This window comes from Argopecten irradians, chromosome 9, assembly GCF_041381155.1.
Source record: "Argopecten irradians isolate NY chromosome 9, Ai_NY, whole genome shotgun sequence".
NCBI lineage: Eukaryota > Metazoa > Mollusca > Bivalvia > Pectinida > Pectinidae > Argopecten > Argopecten irradians.
This window is the reverse complement of record NC_091142.1, coordinates 37,370,017-37,390,169: the sequence shown is the minus strand read 5'-3', so window position 1 is coordinate 37,390,169 and position 20,153 is coordinate 37,370,017. Positions and strand designations below refer to the sequence as shown.

The window sequence follows — 20,153 nt, the reverse complement described above, 5'->3', positions numbered from 1 at the left end:
ACGGTCACAGGAAAAGCCGATCAAAGATTTTTATTATGATTACTTTTGAGTGAAGTTAATCGTACAATAACGTTGTCTCTAATATAAATAACTAAAAGAGTGAAATTCGATGTTTCAAATACTCTATTTTATGCTCTAATAGCAGGTATCTTCGTGTAATTATGAAAGAAAATCCACACAGAAACAAAAGTTTCAGAGTTTTTTGTCGAGGAGTTCAGCAACGAATTAGCTTTAATAAGATAACATTTTCCTGTAGTCTGTATCTTTGATACATTGTGAATTGCAAAGTTTGTGAGTGTAAAATGAAATTTTACGTTACAATTTAAGAAATCCTTGATTAGAGCATCAAGGATATTATGCTTGACATACGTACACACCGATGTTTGATCATTACAAACATTGTGTTGTGTGTTGCTAACCGAATAAATCGAGATACATTTATTGCAATACCGTAAAACGTTTCAACATGTGGTAGAAAGAATTTACTTTTGATATTATAAAAGATCATATAATTGAGATATTAAGCAAAACAAACTATTTTTTTCAGACCGTGCGGTCGCATTCAATTTTTAATCGATATACGAGTAGATACACCGATATTATAGATATATCATTAGCCATGCCTTTTGTTTGATGGTTATGTAATACCTTGACCAGGATGTTGTTTACCTGTACACGCCGCCATTCATCGAACTCACCTGCAATTACCTGGCCGCGGGCAATTTGCTATTCGGTGGACTATATCGGGTATTTGCTATTGTCTTACTGTCAATCAGGTTAGGACATCCATTAATTGGATTGTGATTTGAATTATGGAAACCCCGTACATCTATGCTCTAGGTTTTTTATTGTCACCTCCATTTTTTAAAATGAAGATTTAAAAGCAAATGGAAATAAAATACACCTGATCATACCTAGGAACATATATTACATACATATATATATATGTCATACACAGGTAAAACAACAAGAGGCCCAAAGGGCCTTAACGGTCATCTGACTACCTCGGCAATAGTCAAATTAATCATATATGGTGTTATGGTAGCCACTTTCGATTTGGGATCAACCAGATCATATCAGGATAATTTCATGCAAGTTTCAGCTAAATCGCACTGGTAGAACTTGAAAAGAAGTTCAAAATGTGTTTTCAAGATGGCGGCTGTGGCTGCCATCTTGGATTTTGGATCAACCCGAAAAATAACAACACTTTGTCAGGACCATGTAAGGATCATTTCATGCAAGTTTCAGCTAAATCGCACTGGTAGAACTTGAGAGGAAGTTCAAAATGTGTTTTCAAGATAGCAGCTGTGGCGGCCATCTTGCATTTCAGGCGAGTTTCAGTGAAATCACATTGGTAAAACTAGACAATGGAAAGAAAACATACAAAATATATTTCATTAAACCTTTTATTGGGAGTAACAGGAATTGAAAAAAATAACTGAAGGTTTATGCATCAAAACATAGCGAAAACTACAATGATATACAGAATTTACATTAAAAAAGGATGCTATTTTGGTTTGTGGAGTAGTATAGCTAGCTATTTGTATTCCTGTAATAACAAGTTTCAATAATAGGAAAATTGATGTTCATGTACAGTTTGAGAATATCCCATATGATATTATCATATGTAAATGGTATGTTTTACTATAATAATTGCTGATTTGTTTTAAAAATGTTAAATTCATGATTGCACTTATTTGGTACATTATCATATTGTATGTAAAACAATAATTCACTAAATGCTACTAAATTGTGTATAAAAGCAGTTACAAAAAATAAATATCATACCTGGTAACTTAAAAATGCAGCAATTTTTTATAAGATATATGCAATGACTGTTTTGTAAATTATGATTATGGTTAGTTATCATGGAAGGGAAAAACAAGCTATGAATATTGCTAGTGATATGAAAAGTGTACCATAGCTAATAATTGATATATGCACAGTATATTTCAAGAGCAATAAAACATTCTCTTTGTGTATTTGATGAAAGTTTTGAAGAAAATATTGATGAAGTAGACAATACATTCACATGGAGTAATCCATAAGTGGAATATTTACACATATTAGCTTGTAACATGTGTAATCATGACAAAAACATCTATCCTGTTCACTTCCATTTTACTACATTAAATGTAGTTTGATTTATACAGTTCATCGGTAGAGAGTGAGTTTACGAGCATTTTAGAGCTGCGGCAGTGACCCCTCTACCTGATACTTACCTTTCTTTATTTATGAAATGAAGCTTTCATGGATAGAGTTAATGACATTTTGTTTAAAACTGCTCAAGTATTGTACTTCATGCTAGTTCTTTAGTATGCAATGTAATTTTTCTTATAGTTCACTTTCCAGTGTTTGACCCAACATTATGAGACTGGATAATAAGCCTTATAGATTTGAATAATTTTGTATAATTTTTTACTACATCCATATTGAATCTTTTATGATCCTTGATATATATGCGCATAGCAAAACAATGCTGCAAAATTACATAAAAATAGATAGTATTGATAAATATTAGAGGTAGAGGTTTAATTGAAAATATATGAATATATAGTGAATTGTTCTGATATGAAAAAATAGGAAGAGGTTCAAATACATGTATTAGCATCGAAACCTCAGAATAATGAAATGGAACATGTACATAAGATTTAATTAAGTTTGGTGAAAAATTGCAATTATGTTATTAAAACTTAGAATCCTGGAATATTTTCTATACATTTTATATGAAAATTCACCAATTGGTCCTAAGAGAACAATCTTCTTTTGTACTGAACATTACTGTTTTACAACACATGGCCATATGCATATAATACCAGATTCAACAAGCAGTAAAGTACACAATTGTTGGAAAGATTGTTCAAAATTGTTTTTACAAAACCTTCATATTGGCCACTACAATAAAAGGTGAAAATATTACATGTACAGCAGTTTTTTTTTATAATTAAGTTCAAATATTTTAACTTTACATTTCATATACAAAACTCTTAAATAGAAGCAAGTTGACTTGATTTATAAAACTTAGTCAAATAGATATCAGTAAATGATAAAAGAAAGATTTCTTGGATAGCATAATGCAAATTAAACAAAACAAATTCTATCAGTATATTATTTCATCAGCATATCATGTGCAACAGTTTTATCATCATGTAAGCAGAACAAGGATTTAATTCAACAGTTTTATAGATACATTAAACACTATCTAATTAAATTAAGCAAACTTTCTGCAGTGAACCTGATTCTCAATATACCAAAACACCCATAAAAGAAATGGTTATAATTAATGGTAAACAGATGGACAAATACATTGTGCCTCTAGGCTATTACCGTAAATTGGGTATTTCTACACAATAAATATATTTTGTGTGATTGGAATAAAAAAAGGATGCTTTTAAATTTTGCATTTTTTTGTGCTATATATCAAATTAAGCAGTTGGCAGTGTTTAATGCAGGAATCAACAGTGTACAAATGTAAACCACTATGTTCATATTTCTAGTTTGATGTAATCCTTATTTATTTCATCCAAAGCGATACTAAGATACCCTTAAGCCAGTATTTTTGATTCCATCATAGTTAAATTTGCGCATTAAATTTCCAACATCCAAATTATTGCAATTTAAGGTATATAGAAATACTCTATGCAACCGAGTGCCATGTAGATGTTCACTACATAGGCGTCACAAGCATAGGGTTAAAAATTGGTGGAAACCCATTCTCTGACAAACCACCCAGGTGTTGTAATTGACATGCATCTCATTAATGAGATGCATGTCAATAACATTACCAATATTCCAAGGCGGGTTTTAAATAATTGATTTCACAGCACAATACACCATATTATGATCAGACCAATATGCTTCCAACACACCAGTTTCTCTCTCGCCAAAATTTGTAAATATCAAATCCAATTGTGATTTCATTTTAGTAGTTGACTGATTGATACTTTGTGTGCAGTGGAATGTTGATTCCATAAACGTTATGAAAGTGTTACATCCAGCTTTTGTTAAATCTACATTGAAATCTCCCATAATGACAAGGTTTTCATTTAACTTTAAAAGTGGTACTAAGTGGTCCTTCATGATAGTATAAAAGTGTGAAATTGGACAAGCAGGCTTTTTGTAAATAACAACACATTGCACTTCAGAATCACACAGGTTGAATGACAGGTAAGAAAATTCAATGTTTTCTGTAGAATAATTTTCATATTTGCTGACATGTGAAGAGGATTTGACAAATGTAATGAGTCCATGATGAGGTCTAGTCTGCGAATGCGAGGCATCATTTCTGAACATATTAAACCCTTGTAAGTGAAATGCATCATTTCTATCACTACTACAAAGCCAAGACTCAGCTATTCCAACTACATCAGCTGCATAAACATTGGGGTCAGACTTTATGTCAGGGAAATGTTTGTGAAATGATCTGGCATTGTTGAAAAGAAATTTACCCTGCATTTCAACATTATATAGTGGAGTAAAACACAACTTTAATCCATTGTCATTTAATCTTTGCATCTCTGTATCAACATCATTGTCTTTTGATAGACTTCCTTCATTGAAATCAATGATGTGTAAGTTGTTAAGTGATCTAACTCGAGAGAGTGCTACATAATGAATGTGTGGAATTTTGCGTTTTCTACTTTGTGACAAACTTACTACAACTTTGTCAAGGGTTGCACCTTGTGCCTTGTGAACAGTTTTTGCAGCAGAAGGTTGAAGTGGAAACTGTATTCTTTCAAATGTTTTTCTGTTATACATAAAAGTTCGTTTTGTTTCAAAGATGGGTGTCCAGGATGTTTCTATATTATTTCCAAATAAATGCTGGTATTGATGTCTTCTCATTGCTCCAATTTTTTCTTCGCCAAATAATACCCATACAATTGCTGGTCTGACTGCTGAATATTTATATTCAATGTGTTTTACCACGCATGTACTGCCATTTGTCAACCCATCAGCAACATCAATGTTTACAGAAATATCATATATCATATTGACAGCAACAGTTAAATTAGTTTTCAATTGTCCAGTATTGGCTTGTTTGTCTGGAAGATTTTCTATCAGGGTCTTTTTGACATCTTGTGACAGTTTGGTTTGTGATAAAACATCTGTATCAGCTTTGACATTTACTTTACTTGTAGCAAGATTTTGCATGAAATTATTGTTAAAATCATCAACAAATTTATTTTCAATGAAAAGATGAGGAGCTGCGTGTGGGTAATGCATTGCGCTTACTTCAATTTGACGTGAAAAAATTAATTGTTTGTCTTCATTTGTCAACTGATTGTGTCGCAGTCTGTTAAGTAGTTCAGAAAATATAAGGTCATCCTTTTGTCGCATTATTTCAGTAAGCTCAAACATTGTAAAGTGTTCTTTCCACAGGTTTTTTGCAAGGCCTTGGCCTGGACATGACAGGTCTTTGAAAATCCAGGAATCTCCAACTGGCGAAAGCTGGTACAAATCACCAACAGCAATTATACTGACACCTCCAAAATCTTGTTTAGTACCAGTCAACTGCTGCAGTCTCTCATGGATAAATGCTAGTAGCTTGTTTCCAACCATTGATATCTCATCTATGATGATAACAGAAAGATTTCTGTACTTTGTTCTGTAGGTGTTCAATTCATCTGAATACATGTTTTGCTGTGTTTGGTACATTTTTTTGTGAAATGCTGATGCTATGGTCATTCCGTTGATGTTATATGCTGCTTTTCCTGTATAGGCACATAATAAAATTCGAACATCATCCGGATTTTCTCCTTCTTCTGAACAAAGAGCTCTATGCAAAGTCTGATAAATGCTTTCAATAACAACTGATTTTCCTGTTCCTGCACCTCCAGTTAAAAATGCATACAGTGGTTCATCTCTATGTTGGATCCAGTGACTGACATGGTTGTGAAATTCTCTTTGTTTGCAATTTAAAGACTGTAGAAGTCTATGGTATTGTTGTTCAGAGATTCGGACTGGGCTCGTTTGCACATCTGAGGTTTTAGCAGGTAAACCAATATCTGGACCTATATCATACTCTTTATGACATTGTGTGTCTGGATCAAAATGTACGAACTGCTCTGAAGGCTGTGGACCTATGTTTGCATCTTCTGCTTCATTATGCTCTGTATTTGGAGCAACTTCATCGAAATCATCAAGTTCACATTCTGCTTGAAGTCTGGCTTGTTCCAGTTCATCAACAAAGTTTTCATATTTCTTTTGTATAACATTAATGATGTTAGCTTTGCTTTTATAATGTTGTTCGAAGGTTGTGTACCCATTAATTATGTCGGTACTCTCATTGCGCCATGGCAGGAAAAGAAGAATTCTTTCTCGAAAGTACTGTTCAGAGTTAGTTTTCTTGCTGTAACCAACATATCGTATAACTCTTTTGTTCTTTCTTCTTCGTATCTTTATTCCGTTCTTTAAGTGAACTAAAACATCTTCTTGTTCAAAGTTTTCTTCTTCAAATGTATCATCTTCATTGTGTTCCGATATTTTATCTGCCCTTGGAAATTCTTCCTTAGGAAATGCTACTTCAAGTTCAGATACTACATCTGCTAAACACCAATTCTCAAGTTGTTTTGGTCTTTTAGTGTACCTAGTAATCATATTATCTGCTTTGATATCAGTCGAATTCTCAGGTAGATTTTCCAAATCTTCTTGACTTTTCAAGAGAAACACCCTTTCATCAGGAGGGGAAGTATTTATAAAAACAACATCTCTTGTAGCTTGTGTGAGTGGCATTTGCAGAATCAAGTAACTAGCTTCTTGGGCACTGACTTCTACAAAGTTCAAGAACTTATTGCCTATATGCCTGACTTGACGTCTTAGGTCCATATTTCCTTCTACTGCTTCTTGTGAGGCTTTTTCAAGTAAAGCACTAATACCTCTCTGAGACTTACTGATGTAAGATACTATGTAGGTAGCACATGCGTAGGGATCTAAAACAAACTGAATGTCTAGGTTTGCATGCCATGCCTGGAGTATAGCTAGATTGTAGTAATTCACCCTCATTTCAGCAGGGTTTCTCCTGAGAAATATTTTAGGACCTTTCAGTGATGCTCTGATACATTTTATATATTCTGTCTCTTCCATTTGCACTATTGTTTGTAAGAAATCCAGAAAACTTAAACTGCAGCCATCTTTGTATTCATTCATTTTCTTCTGAAGATCTGTGTATTTTTTTCTATATTCTGCAACATCAGTTTCCAGTGGTTCTAGAAGCATAGTTCTTGGTAAAGGAGGTAATGGGAACCCAAATCTACACACTGGTTTACCACCTTTTTTGCAGGTTTTAGAATGTTTATGAACCTGAAGTTGTACTAGTTCTGCTAGTTCAGAATTGTCTGTTTGTAAGGAGCAGGTAATATACTTGTCAACATATGCAATGAGGCTTTCTACATTATCGTCTGGATATCTTGGGGCATTTTCAGTCCATAAAAGCATATGAATGTGTGGTGAGCCTCTGTTTTGGAATTCTACTCTACGAAATGTGTCGGTGACATCACCAATAGGATTGTGTTGACTTTTTAGGAACGAGTTGACAAAAAGTTGAACTCTGTTGTCAAAAAATCTTGCACAGGTAACAGGATCTTTTTGAACTAAATTTGTTTTGAAATTCCAGTCTACTTTTCTAAGATCATCATTTGACAGAGTTTTCCCATCTAACTGAGCCAAGGTTTTGAGAAGATCAGGCCATCTTGTATCTGCTGATGATAAAGACATGAACCATGTAGGCAGACCAAGTTGTCTTATCATTGCAAAAACATCTTTCTTTTTTGATGACAGGTATGCTGGAGAATTGCGTAATGTTCTGAATATGTAATAGCCTTCATTCAACCTTACAATTTCATTTGTTGTTGATGAATCTCTTGCTTGACCTGCAGTCAGAGTTTTGCCATCAGATTTACATCGCCGAAGCGCAAGGTTGACTTTGTCACTTATTTGTTTTGCTTGTATTTTTTTCAACTTGAAAAATATGTTCGGAACAGAATGAGCAGCCCTCCTATCAACACTTCTCAGTTCCCATTTTGCAATATCACTGTAATGAACAGGAGTTTGGCGTTCAGTGTTTTCTTTCCTTTTCTGACCACAAAATATTGTTGGGAAACAAAGATATTCTGCATCTTTATCTTCATACAAACTAAGGGGTCTTTGGTTTTCACCAGGTGCAAATACATACACTTTGTTGGTATCAGTGTCAGCTTCATCAACAAGTGTATCAGAATTTCCTTGGATACATTCATCTGATGAAATTTCACAAAACTGGTCTTCAGCAGTTTCAATATCTCTGTCATCATTTAATTGTGATTTACCTGTGTATTCAGATATTATCTCACTTGGATCACTCTGAACATCATCTTTCCATGAAGTGTTGATACTTAATCCTGCATTTTTATACATCTCACTGTTTTCCATTAGCCATTGTAGTGCATTCATAACAGCATTTGGGCGAACATTTTCAGTAAAGCAGGCCGATTTATGAGATAAACGTTTTTTCAACTTAACTGCAATGGTTACATGCTCATCAATCTGTCTTGGTAAAGCATTTACTGTTGGTTGAATGTCAACAGGCACATTTACCACATTTCCTTTAGCTGACAGCTGACCTCCTCTAGGCAACTCTCTTATTTGCATAAAAGGTATTCTCTGTGATATCAGTCTTTCTTCAAGAGGGTGCAACTGCAACACATCTGGCTTTATAGGCCATATCATTCCATTTTTTCGAGAGAGTCTTGGAATTTTTTCCTCCTTCAGTGATACTAAACAAGTTCTGCACAGCCATTCTTCCTCATTTTGTGATTTCAATCCTGTACAATAGGTTTTACTTTGTTCACTGATATTTGTGTTAGAAAGCTTAACAACACTCCGTGGAAACCATGTTTGATGGCAACATGTACACACAAAAAGTGGACCTTCTGCTGCCCTCTTGTGGAATTTTTCAATACATTGTTCAATAGATTCGCCCATTTTTCTTTTTATTGAAAGTTCTGCCTCATGTTCGCAAAAATTGCTGCTTGTTCGTTTAATACCTTTTACAACTTTGTCGTTGTCCCTTTCATTATTTCTACACCTTTTCCGACTTTCTTGTTTCAATATTCTTTCACAGTCTAATTGCAGTGGATCCATTCGTTTTAATTTCTTTGCTTGCATCTCTTGCTCACAAAATTCTTTGTCTTCTCTTGCTTTTCTCTTACTTCTTAAAGTGTTTTGTTTAGTTTTAATTTTCATGTCAGGTTTTTGTCTTGCAGCTTTTTGCGCTTTATACTCTTGCTCACAAAACTCTTTGTCTTCTCTTGCTTTTCTCTTACTTCTTAAATTGTTTTGTTTAGTTTTGATTTTTATGTCAGGTTTTTGTCTAGCAGCTTTTTGTGCTTTATATTCTTGCTCACAAAACTGTTTGTCTTCTCTTGCTTTTCTCTTACTTCTTAAAGTGTTTTGTTTAGTTTTGATTTTCATGTCTGGTTTTTGTCTAGCAGCTTTTTGTGCTTTATATTCTTGCTCACAAAACTCTTTGTCTTCTCTTGCTTTTCTCTTACTTCTTAAAGTGTTTTGTTTAGTTTTGATTTTCATGTCAGGTTTTTGTCTAGCAGCTTTTTGTGCTTTATATTCTTGCTCACAAAACTCTTTGTCTTCTCTTGCTTTTCTCATACTTTTTAAAGTGTTTTGTTTAGTTTTGATTTTCATGTCAGGTTTTTGTCTAGCAGCTTTTTGTGCTTTATATTCTTGCTCATAAAACTCTTTGTTTTCTCTTGCTTTTCTCTTACTTTTTAAAGTGTTTTGTTTAGTAATCATTTTCCTTTGTGGGTTTTGTCGTGTGGCTCTTTGAGCTGCAAGCTCCTTTTCACAATATTTCTCCGATGTCCTCACTTTCTTCATGGCTTTTTCTGTGTACTTTCTATCCTTGATTCTATAATCTTCACTTGCCCTACGTTTTTTCATGTAGTTATTCATGTATTGCTTTCTGTCCGATTTAAAGTCTAAATCCTTTGTGCTTTGTAGCAATTTATTTTTACTCATATTTGTTTGGTACTGAAAATATTTGTCCAACAGTGTCTGCTTGTTTTTTGAACTGTTAATTACATCCCTTGCTTCGTGGATTATTGAATCCAAATATCTTTCCGTGTCTTCTTTTAAGCTTGTATCTTTCTGCATATCAGGAACTTTGACATTTGGGGGAAATAAATTTGTTTCAACGTGATGATGTTCAACAGAAGCAGCTGTTACTTCAAACATATCTTGTGGTGAATGGTTCATTGACCTCGCCAGGTTTATGCAATGACAATACACCTCTTGAACACTATGGAGAAATTTGAGAATACTGCTCCCATCTGAAATTTGCAAGCCTGATCTATTTCTAGAGTGTGAATCAAATACAAAATATCCTGCTGTTTGCTTGACAACAATAAACGTGTTACCTTTGAATGTAATAAATGCACCATGGACGTTTTCTTGATCTAAAGCAATCTGCAGTGCTTCAAACAGTGTAACAAACTGAAAATGATCCAAATCCTCGACATTTCCAAAGGTACCCGATAGTGATTCTTGAAACTCTATTTTGAACATTTTTTCATTGTATTCTATTTGTCGTGGGATATCTGGTATAGAGAGATAATCGTAATTCATTGTGGAACTTTGTCTTAGATACCCATATATTTCATCTCCTTTTATAAGAGTATGGTCTAAATCAACAGCTGTCCAGAGACTCATATTTTTCTCTCTACTATATAGAAGAGCAGATAAACTGTTAAGTACACACTGCTTTCCTGCATTTTCAGAAAATCTGTGATGGCCCTGATGAAAATTCCCTTGAATAGTATCACAATTATGTACCACATTGCTCAAATGTATAGTTTCACCTGAATCAACAGATGTTGGTGATTTATTTTCTTCTATAAAATTTACTCCTGATATGACTTTGTTTGATCCATGACCTTCAATAGCAAATACAGTGTCTACAGACAATACAACATTGTAATGTGTCTGATCGCAATGTGTCATATAAATGGCTCCCAGTTCCACTTTTGTTCTTTTATCTACTTGTTTTGCAGAGAAGAGCTGCCATGAATATACTGCTTCATCAAAAATGTAAATGTCTGTTTGAAGCAAGTCTGCTGCAGCTAAGATCTCGACTTCAGTAGCCCATGTACCATCATGTAGCATGCTTTTCTTCGACAAATATTCAGGTACAGACTTATATCCTAGTCGTAAATAGCTGTTGAATTTATTTTGAAATTTTATCATATGCGCAACAACTGCTTTCCTCAATAATTTATGGTGACTTTCTTCATCTGATATCGCAAAAGACAAGGCTCTGAAGAAACAATTTCCATCACCCATAATGATTTTCGTGTTCAGAGGTTTTCCCAAGATTCTTCGGTCGCATGTTTCAGATGATATAATGTTAGTTTCAATACCCAACTTGCTGATCAGTTTGCATTTTGTGCAAAACGATAATTTCTGAAAATAGTAAGTAACAGGACCCGTTTGTTTTTCAAAAATAACATCCAGATTGCTGGTAAAATCTGTACTATCAGCAAGTTTATGAGTTTGGTCTTGCTCTGAATTTCTTTTTAAATTAACATTTCTCTCAGCACAAACATCTTCTACATGCTTTAGAAAAGATAGCTCTGCAATACGATGCTCTACTGCTTTCATCATTTCATCACTTAAGCGGATTTGTTCAGGTGATGTTGTATTTTCATGATCAAGTTTTAATTTTCCGCCAACAACTTTTGGTTTTCTCTTCCTTGTTTCATGTTTGATTGAAGGAAGTTTTGTATCATCAGTCTTCAAGTTTTGTACAGAACTTTGATCAATTTGCAATTGCTCATTTGTTTGTGCCTTCAATCTATACTTTAGTATTCCTTTCTTTTGCTTACTTGAGCAAATATTTGCCTTTGATTTTCCGTTACTGGCGCATTTAGCTTTCCCTGTAGTTCTTTTGCAACATTTTTCTGGGCATTGGGCATTCTTTTCTGTGACCACAACTAGGTTTTTGCTTATTTTTCTAACATTTGATGGCAATTTTTGTCTCTGTAAACATTTTTTCTTTGTATTTGTGATGTTTCTTTTTCTCATTGCTTGTTTACCCATCCTGGTACATTTTTCAGTATTATGATGAGGTTGAATTGCATCTGCTGACATTTGTGGAACTTTGCTTTTTTTCCTGTTATTTGTTATCAGCATGATATTGTAGAGAGGCTTTTTCTTTATTTTTCTTTTCCTTTTGGAGTTTGTTATCTGCTTTTTTATAGCTTTGCCATTAATCTTTTTTCTAATGCGTTCATACTTAGCAGTGACTAGCATAATATTATACAAAGGTTTATGTTTTCTGTTCTTATTCAGAACTGTGGTACTCAAGTTTTTTCCAACAGAATTTAAGGGTTTTTTCACAGTTGGGTTCATGAAATGTCTACCTGTAGTTGGCTGTTGAGAAATGTTGGTTTCTGTCTGTAGTTCAGTATTCTTTGCTAAGATCAAACCAGTACTTAAATCTGCTGTCAAATTATTGCTCAATTCAGAGGTAGATTCATTCCATTCAGTATTCAAATCAGTTTCCATAAAATTTGTCAAAGCATTGCTTAATTTATTGTTCAAACTACATCTTAAATCTTTGTTCAAACCAGTGTTTCGATCATTGCTCAAATCAGTACTCAAACCAGTGCTCAAATCAGTGTTCAAATCAACTTCAAGTGCCTTTTTCGGGGGCGTACCCTTCATGTCAACCAGTGCCTTTTCTACAGGGGGCGTACCCATGTCGTCAACCAGTGCCTTTTTTACAGGGGGCGTACCCATGTCAATGTCACTCGTAAAGCATTTTTGAAATGGAACACTCAAACCATCGTCAACCAGTGCCTTTTCTACAGGGGGCGTACCCATGTCGTCAACCAGTGCCTTTTTTACAGGGGGCGTACCCATGTCAACGTCACTCGTCAAGCCTTTGTTAGAGGGGTGGCCATTCCCCTTCTTTGCAGCAAGCCCTCTTCGCCAAAACTTCCCTCTAGGCATTGAGAAAGATCAAATCTGAAATTATAATTATACAATGTATTAGTAAAGCAAAACATGACTGATCAGCAATTACTAGCATGTACAATCAGCACAGCAAACACACATAATTATCTTTGTTCTATGTTCCACTTTGTCAATGACTACAGAACTGAAGAAGTATCAAATGTAAATGTTATTATCAAAATATTAGCACTAAAATTTTTGATGTGCAAAAATGATTAAAGTTCATTAACACTCTAAAAACTTGAATTGGTTTTATTAGTTTAACGTCCTATTAATAGCAAGGGTCATGTAAGGATGCGCCAGGAATGATGGAGTACCCGGAGAAAAACCACTGACCACTGGTCAGTACCTGGCAACTGCCCCACTTGGAATTCGAACCATCTGATGATGATGGACTAAAAATGTGATAAGCAAAACTAGGCCACTAGAGAAACCTACATATGGAATTTGAAGAATATCCCTTCGGTAGTTTCTGAGATATAGGTATAATAAACTTCAACTATCAAAATCCAAGATGGCAATACCTGTCACCCATCTTATTATTTGATTGCTCTAAAATTGCAATATGGACATAGAACTAGGGTCTTAGGGGGCTAAAAATACAAAACAAATGTGTAATTGACTAACCTGCATATACGGTATGCCATAACATGATTTTGATAGTTTAACCTAAATAGTTTTATAAATACAGATTGTACGAAAAAGAAATCTTCTGTTGCAATTCATAAAATAATTGGGGCAATGCGTTAGTTTTCGTCATTATTTTTACAAGTGACTTTTAATTCACACGTATATATGCCTGTGCTTAGTTTCAAGCTCAAATTAGTGACCTAGATAGACTAATATGAAGGTAAAACTTAAATATTAAAGGACCACTACCTTTGCAAAACAGAAAGTAAAAGTTTCTTGAAACAATAATAATATAAGACAAGAGATCCCAGAGGGATCTTGGCGCCCACCAAAGAATGATCTATGTCTGACAATGGAAAGATGGATCTTTTCTCTACTTTTCAAACTTTTTCAAACATACTACAAAACCCAAGATGGCTGCCTGGCAGCCATCTTGTTGATCAATCAGTCCCAAATCCCAATATGCACAACAAGGGCCCTAGGGGAACCTACATGGGAAATTTGAGAATGATCCCTTCAGTACTTAATGAGAAATAGCGATAACAAACTTTAACTATCAAAATCCAAGATGGCTGTCATCTTGCTGACTGATTGGTCCCAACATGCAATATGCACAACTAGGGCCCTAGGGAAACCTACATATGAAATTTAAGAAAGATCCCTTTCGTACTTTCTGAGAAATAGCGATAACAAGAATTGTTAACGGACGGATGGACAGACGGACGACGGACAAAAAGCAATTTGAATAGCCCACCATCTGATGATGGTGGGCTAAAAATGTATATCAATTATAAATGGCCTAAGAGGATGTTAAAACACCAACAAAATGCTAGATTCCCTGCGTAAACTATGTTAACAGTGAAGAATCAATTGCTGTTTTGCCATGTCGCGCAGTGATAATCGACAGACGATGGCAAGAAACGACTCCCATTATGAAAATGATTAAATTGTCAAGAAGGTGATGGTAATTAAAGTGTAACGGTTGATTAAAGGGACAATTCAGTCAAAGAGAACATTAAAATTTGTACACATATCGGAAAAAAAACCCAGTTCTAATGGAAATTAGATCAGTCGGTTTTACTGTGATATGCCAGAAAAGCCCATGGTGGTGAATTCTGTGTGAAATGTTCAAATTCGGTCGCTGTCCGCCATTACACATTGTGGTCCAGCATCTTGTATGCCGAACCTGTCCCTTGCTCGTAGAGTAATGCTACTTTTGTCTATAACTGCTCAAATCGCTCTGACAGTAGTGTGTTTACCTTATTAGGTGAATTATCTTGCCTAAGAATCATTTTATCACCTCCTCAGTGGTTATGTTGTTCATTTGTTCAACGTGCGTGACTTTGGCTCGGATATGGGTACAGCGTACATATTGTACCTGCTTAATCGTATTGATCAACGATTGTATTATTACAACGGTATCAATTAAAATACTAAACAATGACGTGGAATTTGTCAATATTTTATGTTATATGTTTCATAAGAAATGTAGAACAATACATTTATGCCGTATTTTGCTTCTTGGTTTTGTAAAAGATTTAGCCTGAGTGAATTGTCCCTTTAATAACTTCTGTGACTATATAAAATCTTGTTTTTACATTCCCAATTTAAAAATTGAAAAAAGCCATTTCGGAAAGGTAGTGGCTCACTAATTACCTGTAGGTCTAACATTCTTAGCAATTGAAATTATTTTAAATTTTTATTCCTTATATATAATGCCATTTTCATCCATCCGAGGGCTATAAGAGTATTAAAAAGGAATATCTTCATCCTATTTGAGTAAAAAGCTGCACAGAAGACATCTTGAGTGATGGTTCAAGGTCAATATAATTTTGATAATGTTTATAAACATGTATAATTATTGAAAAGCTTACGTAGACCTTGAAACTAATTGAAAGCCATATCTGTTTAGGCACAGAAGCTTAACGTTCTGTCAATAACATATAGTAAAAATATATACCCGTATACGCACACTCTCGCATGATTACAAAATCACACTATCATGTGATTAAAAACAAATTATACTTGGAAAATTTCAAAATGAAAACATTAGTGAAAGATAAACCTTCTAATTTATTCTTACCTGAATCTACCAATTACATTTTGTCCTGAATCTTAACTTAAATGCCTTTTTGTGTGAGCAGTTGCTTCAGAATTTTCCGCCTGGCAACCAAGAATGACGTTGAGATATATATTTTGAAGCTGGAGTCACATATTTTTGCAGAAAGTGAAAGTAGAAGTATTATGTATTCAATATTGTTTTTCTTGTTATAAACTCAATGCCAGTAATTCAGCAAAGCTATGATTGTAATAATTAATAATTCTATGAATGGTTTCTAGCAGTACAGTTAGTCAGCGCACACAATATATAAGCAATAAAAACAAAAACACATGTAAACATCGATAAAACTGATGGGTCACAGGGCTCGAATTTTACATTTTTTGTCACTTGCTAAAAATAGCAAGTGCCCTAATTTTTTACTTGCTAAAATATATTTTTACTTATAATTAATATCCATATTCAAATTACAGTTTTGTTATATATAAAATCATTTATTTTTGCATGATGATGTGAGGTGTATAAGTACATAATGTATATCAACAACATGATTGTAAGAAGTTAAGAACTGGGTCCCCATATTTTCCATTAAAACAATTTTCCACAATCATTATTCCATTTTTACAGTTGTCCCTGATAAAAACCACTTGCTAAAAAAAGCAAGTGCATATTTTTTCCACTTGCTATTCTGGTATATCTACTTGCAAAAAGCAAGTAAAACAGCCTGAAATTCGAGCCCTGGGTCAGGGGAGATTACTCTTTCGCCGTTGGAAATCCTTTATTGACCGCGGGGTAGATTTCTAATATAGTAACACAATTAAAAAAAACAACAAACGAAAGAATGAATTAAATGCTGCGCTCTCAGACAGGCTTTGCCTTAAATTATATTATTTATTTAGAGTAGCTTACCAGGTACAAATAACACGGCCCCAAATAACATTAGCATTGGGACAAACGAGTGTATACGCCTAGTACATAAAATTAAATCCGCGAAGACAAATTCAGCTAGAAAGCAGATCATGTTTACTCATTCATAACAAAATGTTACTCGTCACAAAATAAAATTACATAAAACTCCGCAAATCCTGTGTAAACTCCCAGCATCTCATAATGATCTCTGTCAAATATTACTGGAATCTGGATCATAATTTGGCCCAGTTATATGATGAGGAGCCGATTTCTTTACGATGCTGACGATATTTTAATCACCAAAACCATATGTAAATCGGTTCATGTTAAAACATGTTATATGTGATGTACAAACAATGTTAAAAACGCCATTTACACCAACAAAACGCAACAAAATGTTCAACATTGCCAGCATTTTTTACAAAACAGCCACCACGTTACCTTGTCGAATCCCAGAATGCAATTCTTCGATAACTTCCTGTTGATACACAGAGTTATCGTTCTTGTACTCCGATAAAAAAATCCACGAGTTCGAATCACACCGCCGGCGTATTTTTTTCTTTTTTTTTTCTTTTTTGTTTTATATATATATATATACATATTTCTAGCGCTTTATTTTCACCACTGAATAAACTGAATTATTTTATTCACGCCAAAGAAAATATTCAATAATTATTAAACATTACCATTGCCTTGTACACCACCAAAACAAAACATGCATGTATAATGAATATTATCTGATAAATACATGAAACAGTTTCACTCTATTTCTATCAGTGTCATGCTTAACAGCACAATTGGTACAAAGGAAACTGATAAAGATTTGTTAACTTGGTAGCAATCCAGGATTTCTTAATATTTTCTCCAAGGATATCACTGGATAATATGAATCATTATACAGGATAAAAAGAGCGAAGTTTAATTGTTTATTTTTCTTTTCTATACTATTTTTAAAAATACATTAAATTAAACAACATCATTTAAAGTTGGTCTATTTACAGATGTTGAAGTATAATCCGGAGGGTTCTGATGTTAATACTGGCAACATAGGAAAATCATAGAGAAATTCTGACCAATGAGAACCAATGATATTGCAGAACATTTTTAAGAACATAAAAAAATGTTGCAGAAAGGAAAATTTTGTTGTTGTAGTTTAAAAGAAAATATACACAAATTCAACTTTCAAGTATTAAGAACTTTGTAACAGACTCACCATTAGGAGAATAATATGGGAACGGGCCACCTCAAATTAGTGGGATATAACCCAATCATTTAACAAATTTGAATCCCCATGCAATCTACAACCTAAATATGAGCATGAAAACAAACTCCTTTTTTTGGGTTAAACAAACATTTATTTGCATTATACTTACACGAACTGGTCCAACAAGTAACAGTTTTAATGTAAATAAAATCTGTAGGCAAAACATCAATTGCATAATTTGATCTGATAATTGTTTAGCATACTAAAACCCCCAGGTATTATGACAATAAACCTTTTCGCTTAAACATGAGAACTCAAGAGATTTGTGGGTTGATTTAATTTCAGGGTTCATCCAGTGCCACTGGTCCGGGGTTTTAAATATACAAATCCTATGATTTCGTGTCATTTGCTGAGATGCCAACTCAATCGGGACAATGTCAGAATCATTTCATGCAAGTTTTAACTGGTAGAACTTGAGAAGAAGTTAAAAATGTGTTTTCAAGATGGCACCTGTGGCAGCCATCTTGGATTTCGGATCAACCTGAAAAATAACAACACTTTGTCGGGACCACGTCAGGATCATTTCATGCAAGTTTCAGCTAAATCACACCGATAGAACTTGAGAAGAAGATCAAAATGTGATTTCAAGATGGCGGCTGTGGCTGCCATCTTGAATTTCGGATTGACCTGGAAAAAAACAACAGTTTGTCTGGACCATGTCAAAATTGTTTCATGCTAGTTTCAGCCAAATCTCACCAGTAGAACTTGAGGAAAAGTTCAAAATGTGTTTTCAATATGGCAGCTGTTGCAGCCATCTTGGATTTCGGATCAACCAGAAAAATAACAACACTTTGTCGGAACCATGTCAGGATTGTTTCATGCAAGTTTCAGCCAAATCGCACTGGTAGAACTTGAGAAGAAGATAAAAATGTGATTTCAAGATGGCGGCTGTGGCGGCCATCTTGGATTTCGGATTGACCCGAAAAATAACAACATTTTGTCGGGACCATGTCAGGATCGTTTCATGGAAGTTTCAGCCAAATCGCACCGGTAGAACTTGAGAAGAAGTTCAAAATATGTTTTCAATATGGCGGCTGTGGCGGCCATCTTGGATTTCGGATCGACCCGAAAAATAACAACACTTTGTTGGGACCACGTCAGGATCATTTCATGCAAGTTTCAGCTAAATCACACCGATAGAACTTGAGAAGAAGATCAAAATGTGATTTCAAGATGGCGGCTGTGGCTGCCATCTTGAATTTCGGATTGACCCGAAAAATAACAACACTTTGTTGGGACCATGTCAGGATTGTTTCAATCAAGTTTCAGCCAAATCGCACCGGTAGAACTTGAGAAGAAGTTCAAAATGTGTTTTCAAGATGGCGGCTGTGGCGGCCATCTTGGATTTCGGATCAACCTGAAAAATAACAACACTTTGTCGGGACCATGTCAGGATCATTTCATGTAAGTTTCAGCTAAATCGCACTGGTAGAACTTGAGAAGAAGTTCAAAATGTGTTTTCAATATGGCGGCTGTGGCGGCCATCTTGGATTTCGGATCAACCTGAAAAATAACAACACTTTGTCGGGACCATGTCAGGATCATTTCATGTAAGTTTCAGCTAAATCGCACTGGTAGAACTTGAGAAGAAGTTCAAAATGTGAAAAGTTAACGCACGGCGGACGGCGCACGGCGGACGGCGGACGGCTGACGGCGGACGACGACGGACGAAACATGACGACTATAGGTCATCCTGACCCTTCGGGTCAGATGACCTAAAAATGGAAACTGACTTATTCAGAAACAAAAATGGTTCTAAGAACTATTTCAACTAAAGGTTTAACCTAAAATTATTCCAGTCTAGTACTGTAATTACGGAATCGTCGCATATAGCAACCTTCCGTAATTTCTAAGGTATTAGTAAAAATTCTAAGAATGTATTTTCACAGTTTCGAATCTAAATGTACATGCATAGTCATACAAAAAGGGTTACAACATTATCACACTAAATATACTTATCTAAATATCACTTAGTATATTTTTGAAAAGGTACAATATATTATATCTATTTATAATCCCTGTATACAGGTAATTTCAATTTTCATTTGAACACTTTATGTGGTTACTTTTTGGATGATACGATAAATGTTCATATATCATACTATTAAATCTCGGTATGATATACAAAACGGTCGACAATGAATATACTATTTTAAGGATTTAGTATAATTTTGAAATAATAAATTTATAAAATCTACATTTAAACTGTAATTTAGGAACATATATCAGAAATACCATTGATGTATTTCTGCTTTTTAGTAAACGTTATGGATAAAGTTTCAAAGGCAA

General features: G+C 34.4%; 2 protein-coding genes across 2 annotated transcripts in view; both read right to left on the bottom strand.

Moving 5' to 3' along the window:
* Nucleotides 1–20,153, bottom strand: part of LOC138332246 (sodium- and chloride-dependent GABA transporter ine-like) — a 143,223-nt gene that overhangs the window by 110,498 nt on the left and 12,572 nt on the right. The gene's annotated exons all lie outside the window — the stretch shown is intronic.
* Nucleotides 972–13,217, bottom strand: LOC138332245 (uncharacterized). The gene has a single exon (XM_069280257.1). The coding sequence runs from the start codon at nucleotides 12,997–12,999 to the stop codon at nucleotides 3,805–3,807; it is 9,195 nt and encodes a 3,064-aa protein (XP_069136358.1). The 5' UTR covers nucleotides 13,000–13,217; the 3' UTR covers nucleotides 972–3,804.

Coding starts and splice junctions, on each gene's coding strand:
- LOC138332245 (XM_069280257.1), bottom strand. CDS start 12,999: ATGCCTAGAGGGAAGTTTTGGCGAAGAGGGCTTGCTGCAAAGAAGGGG.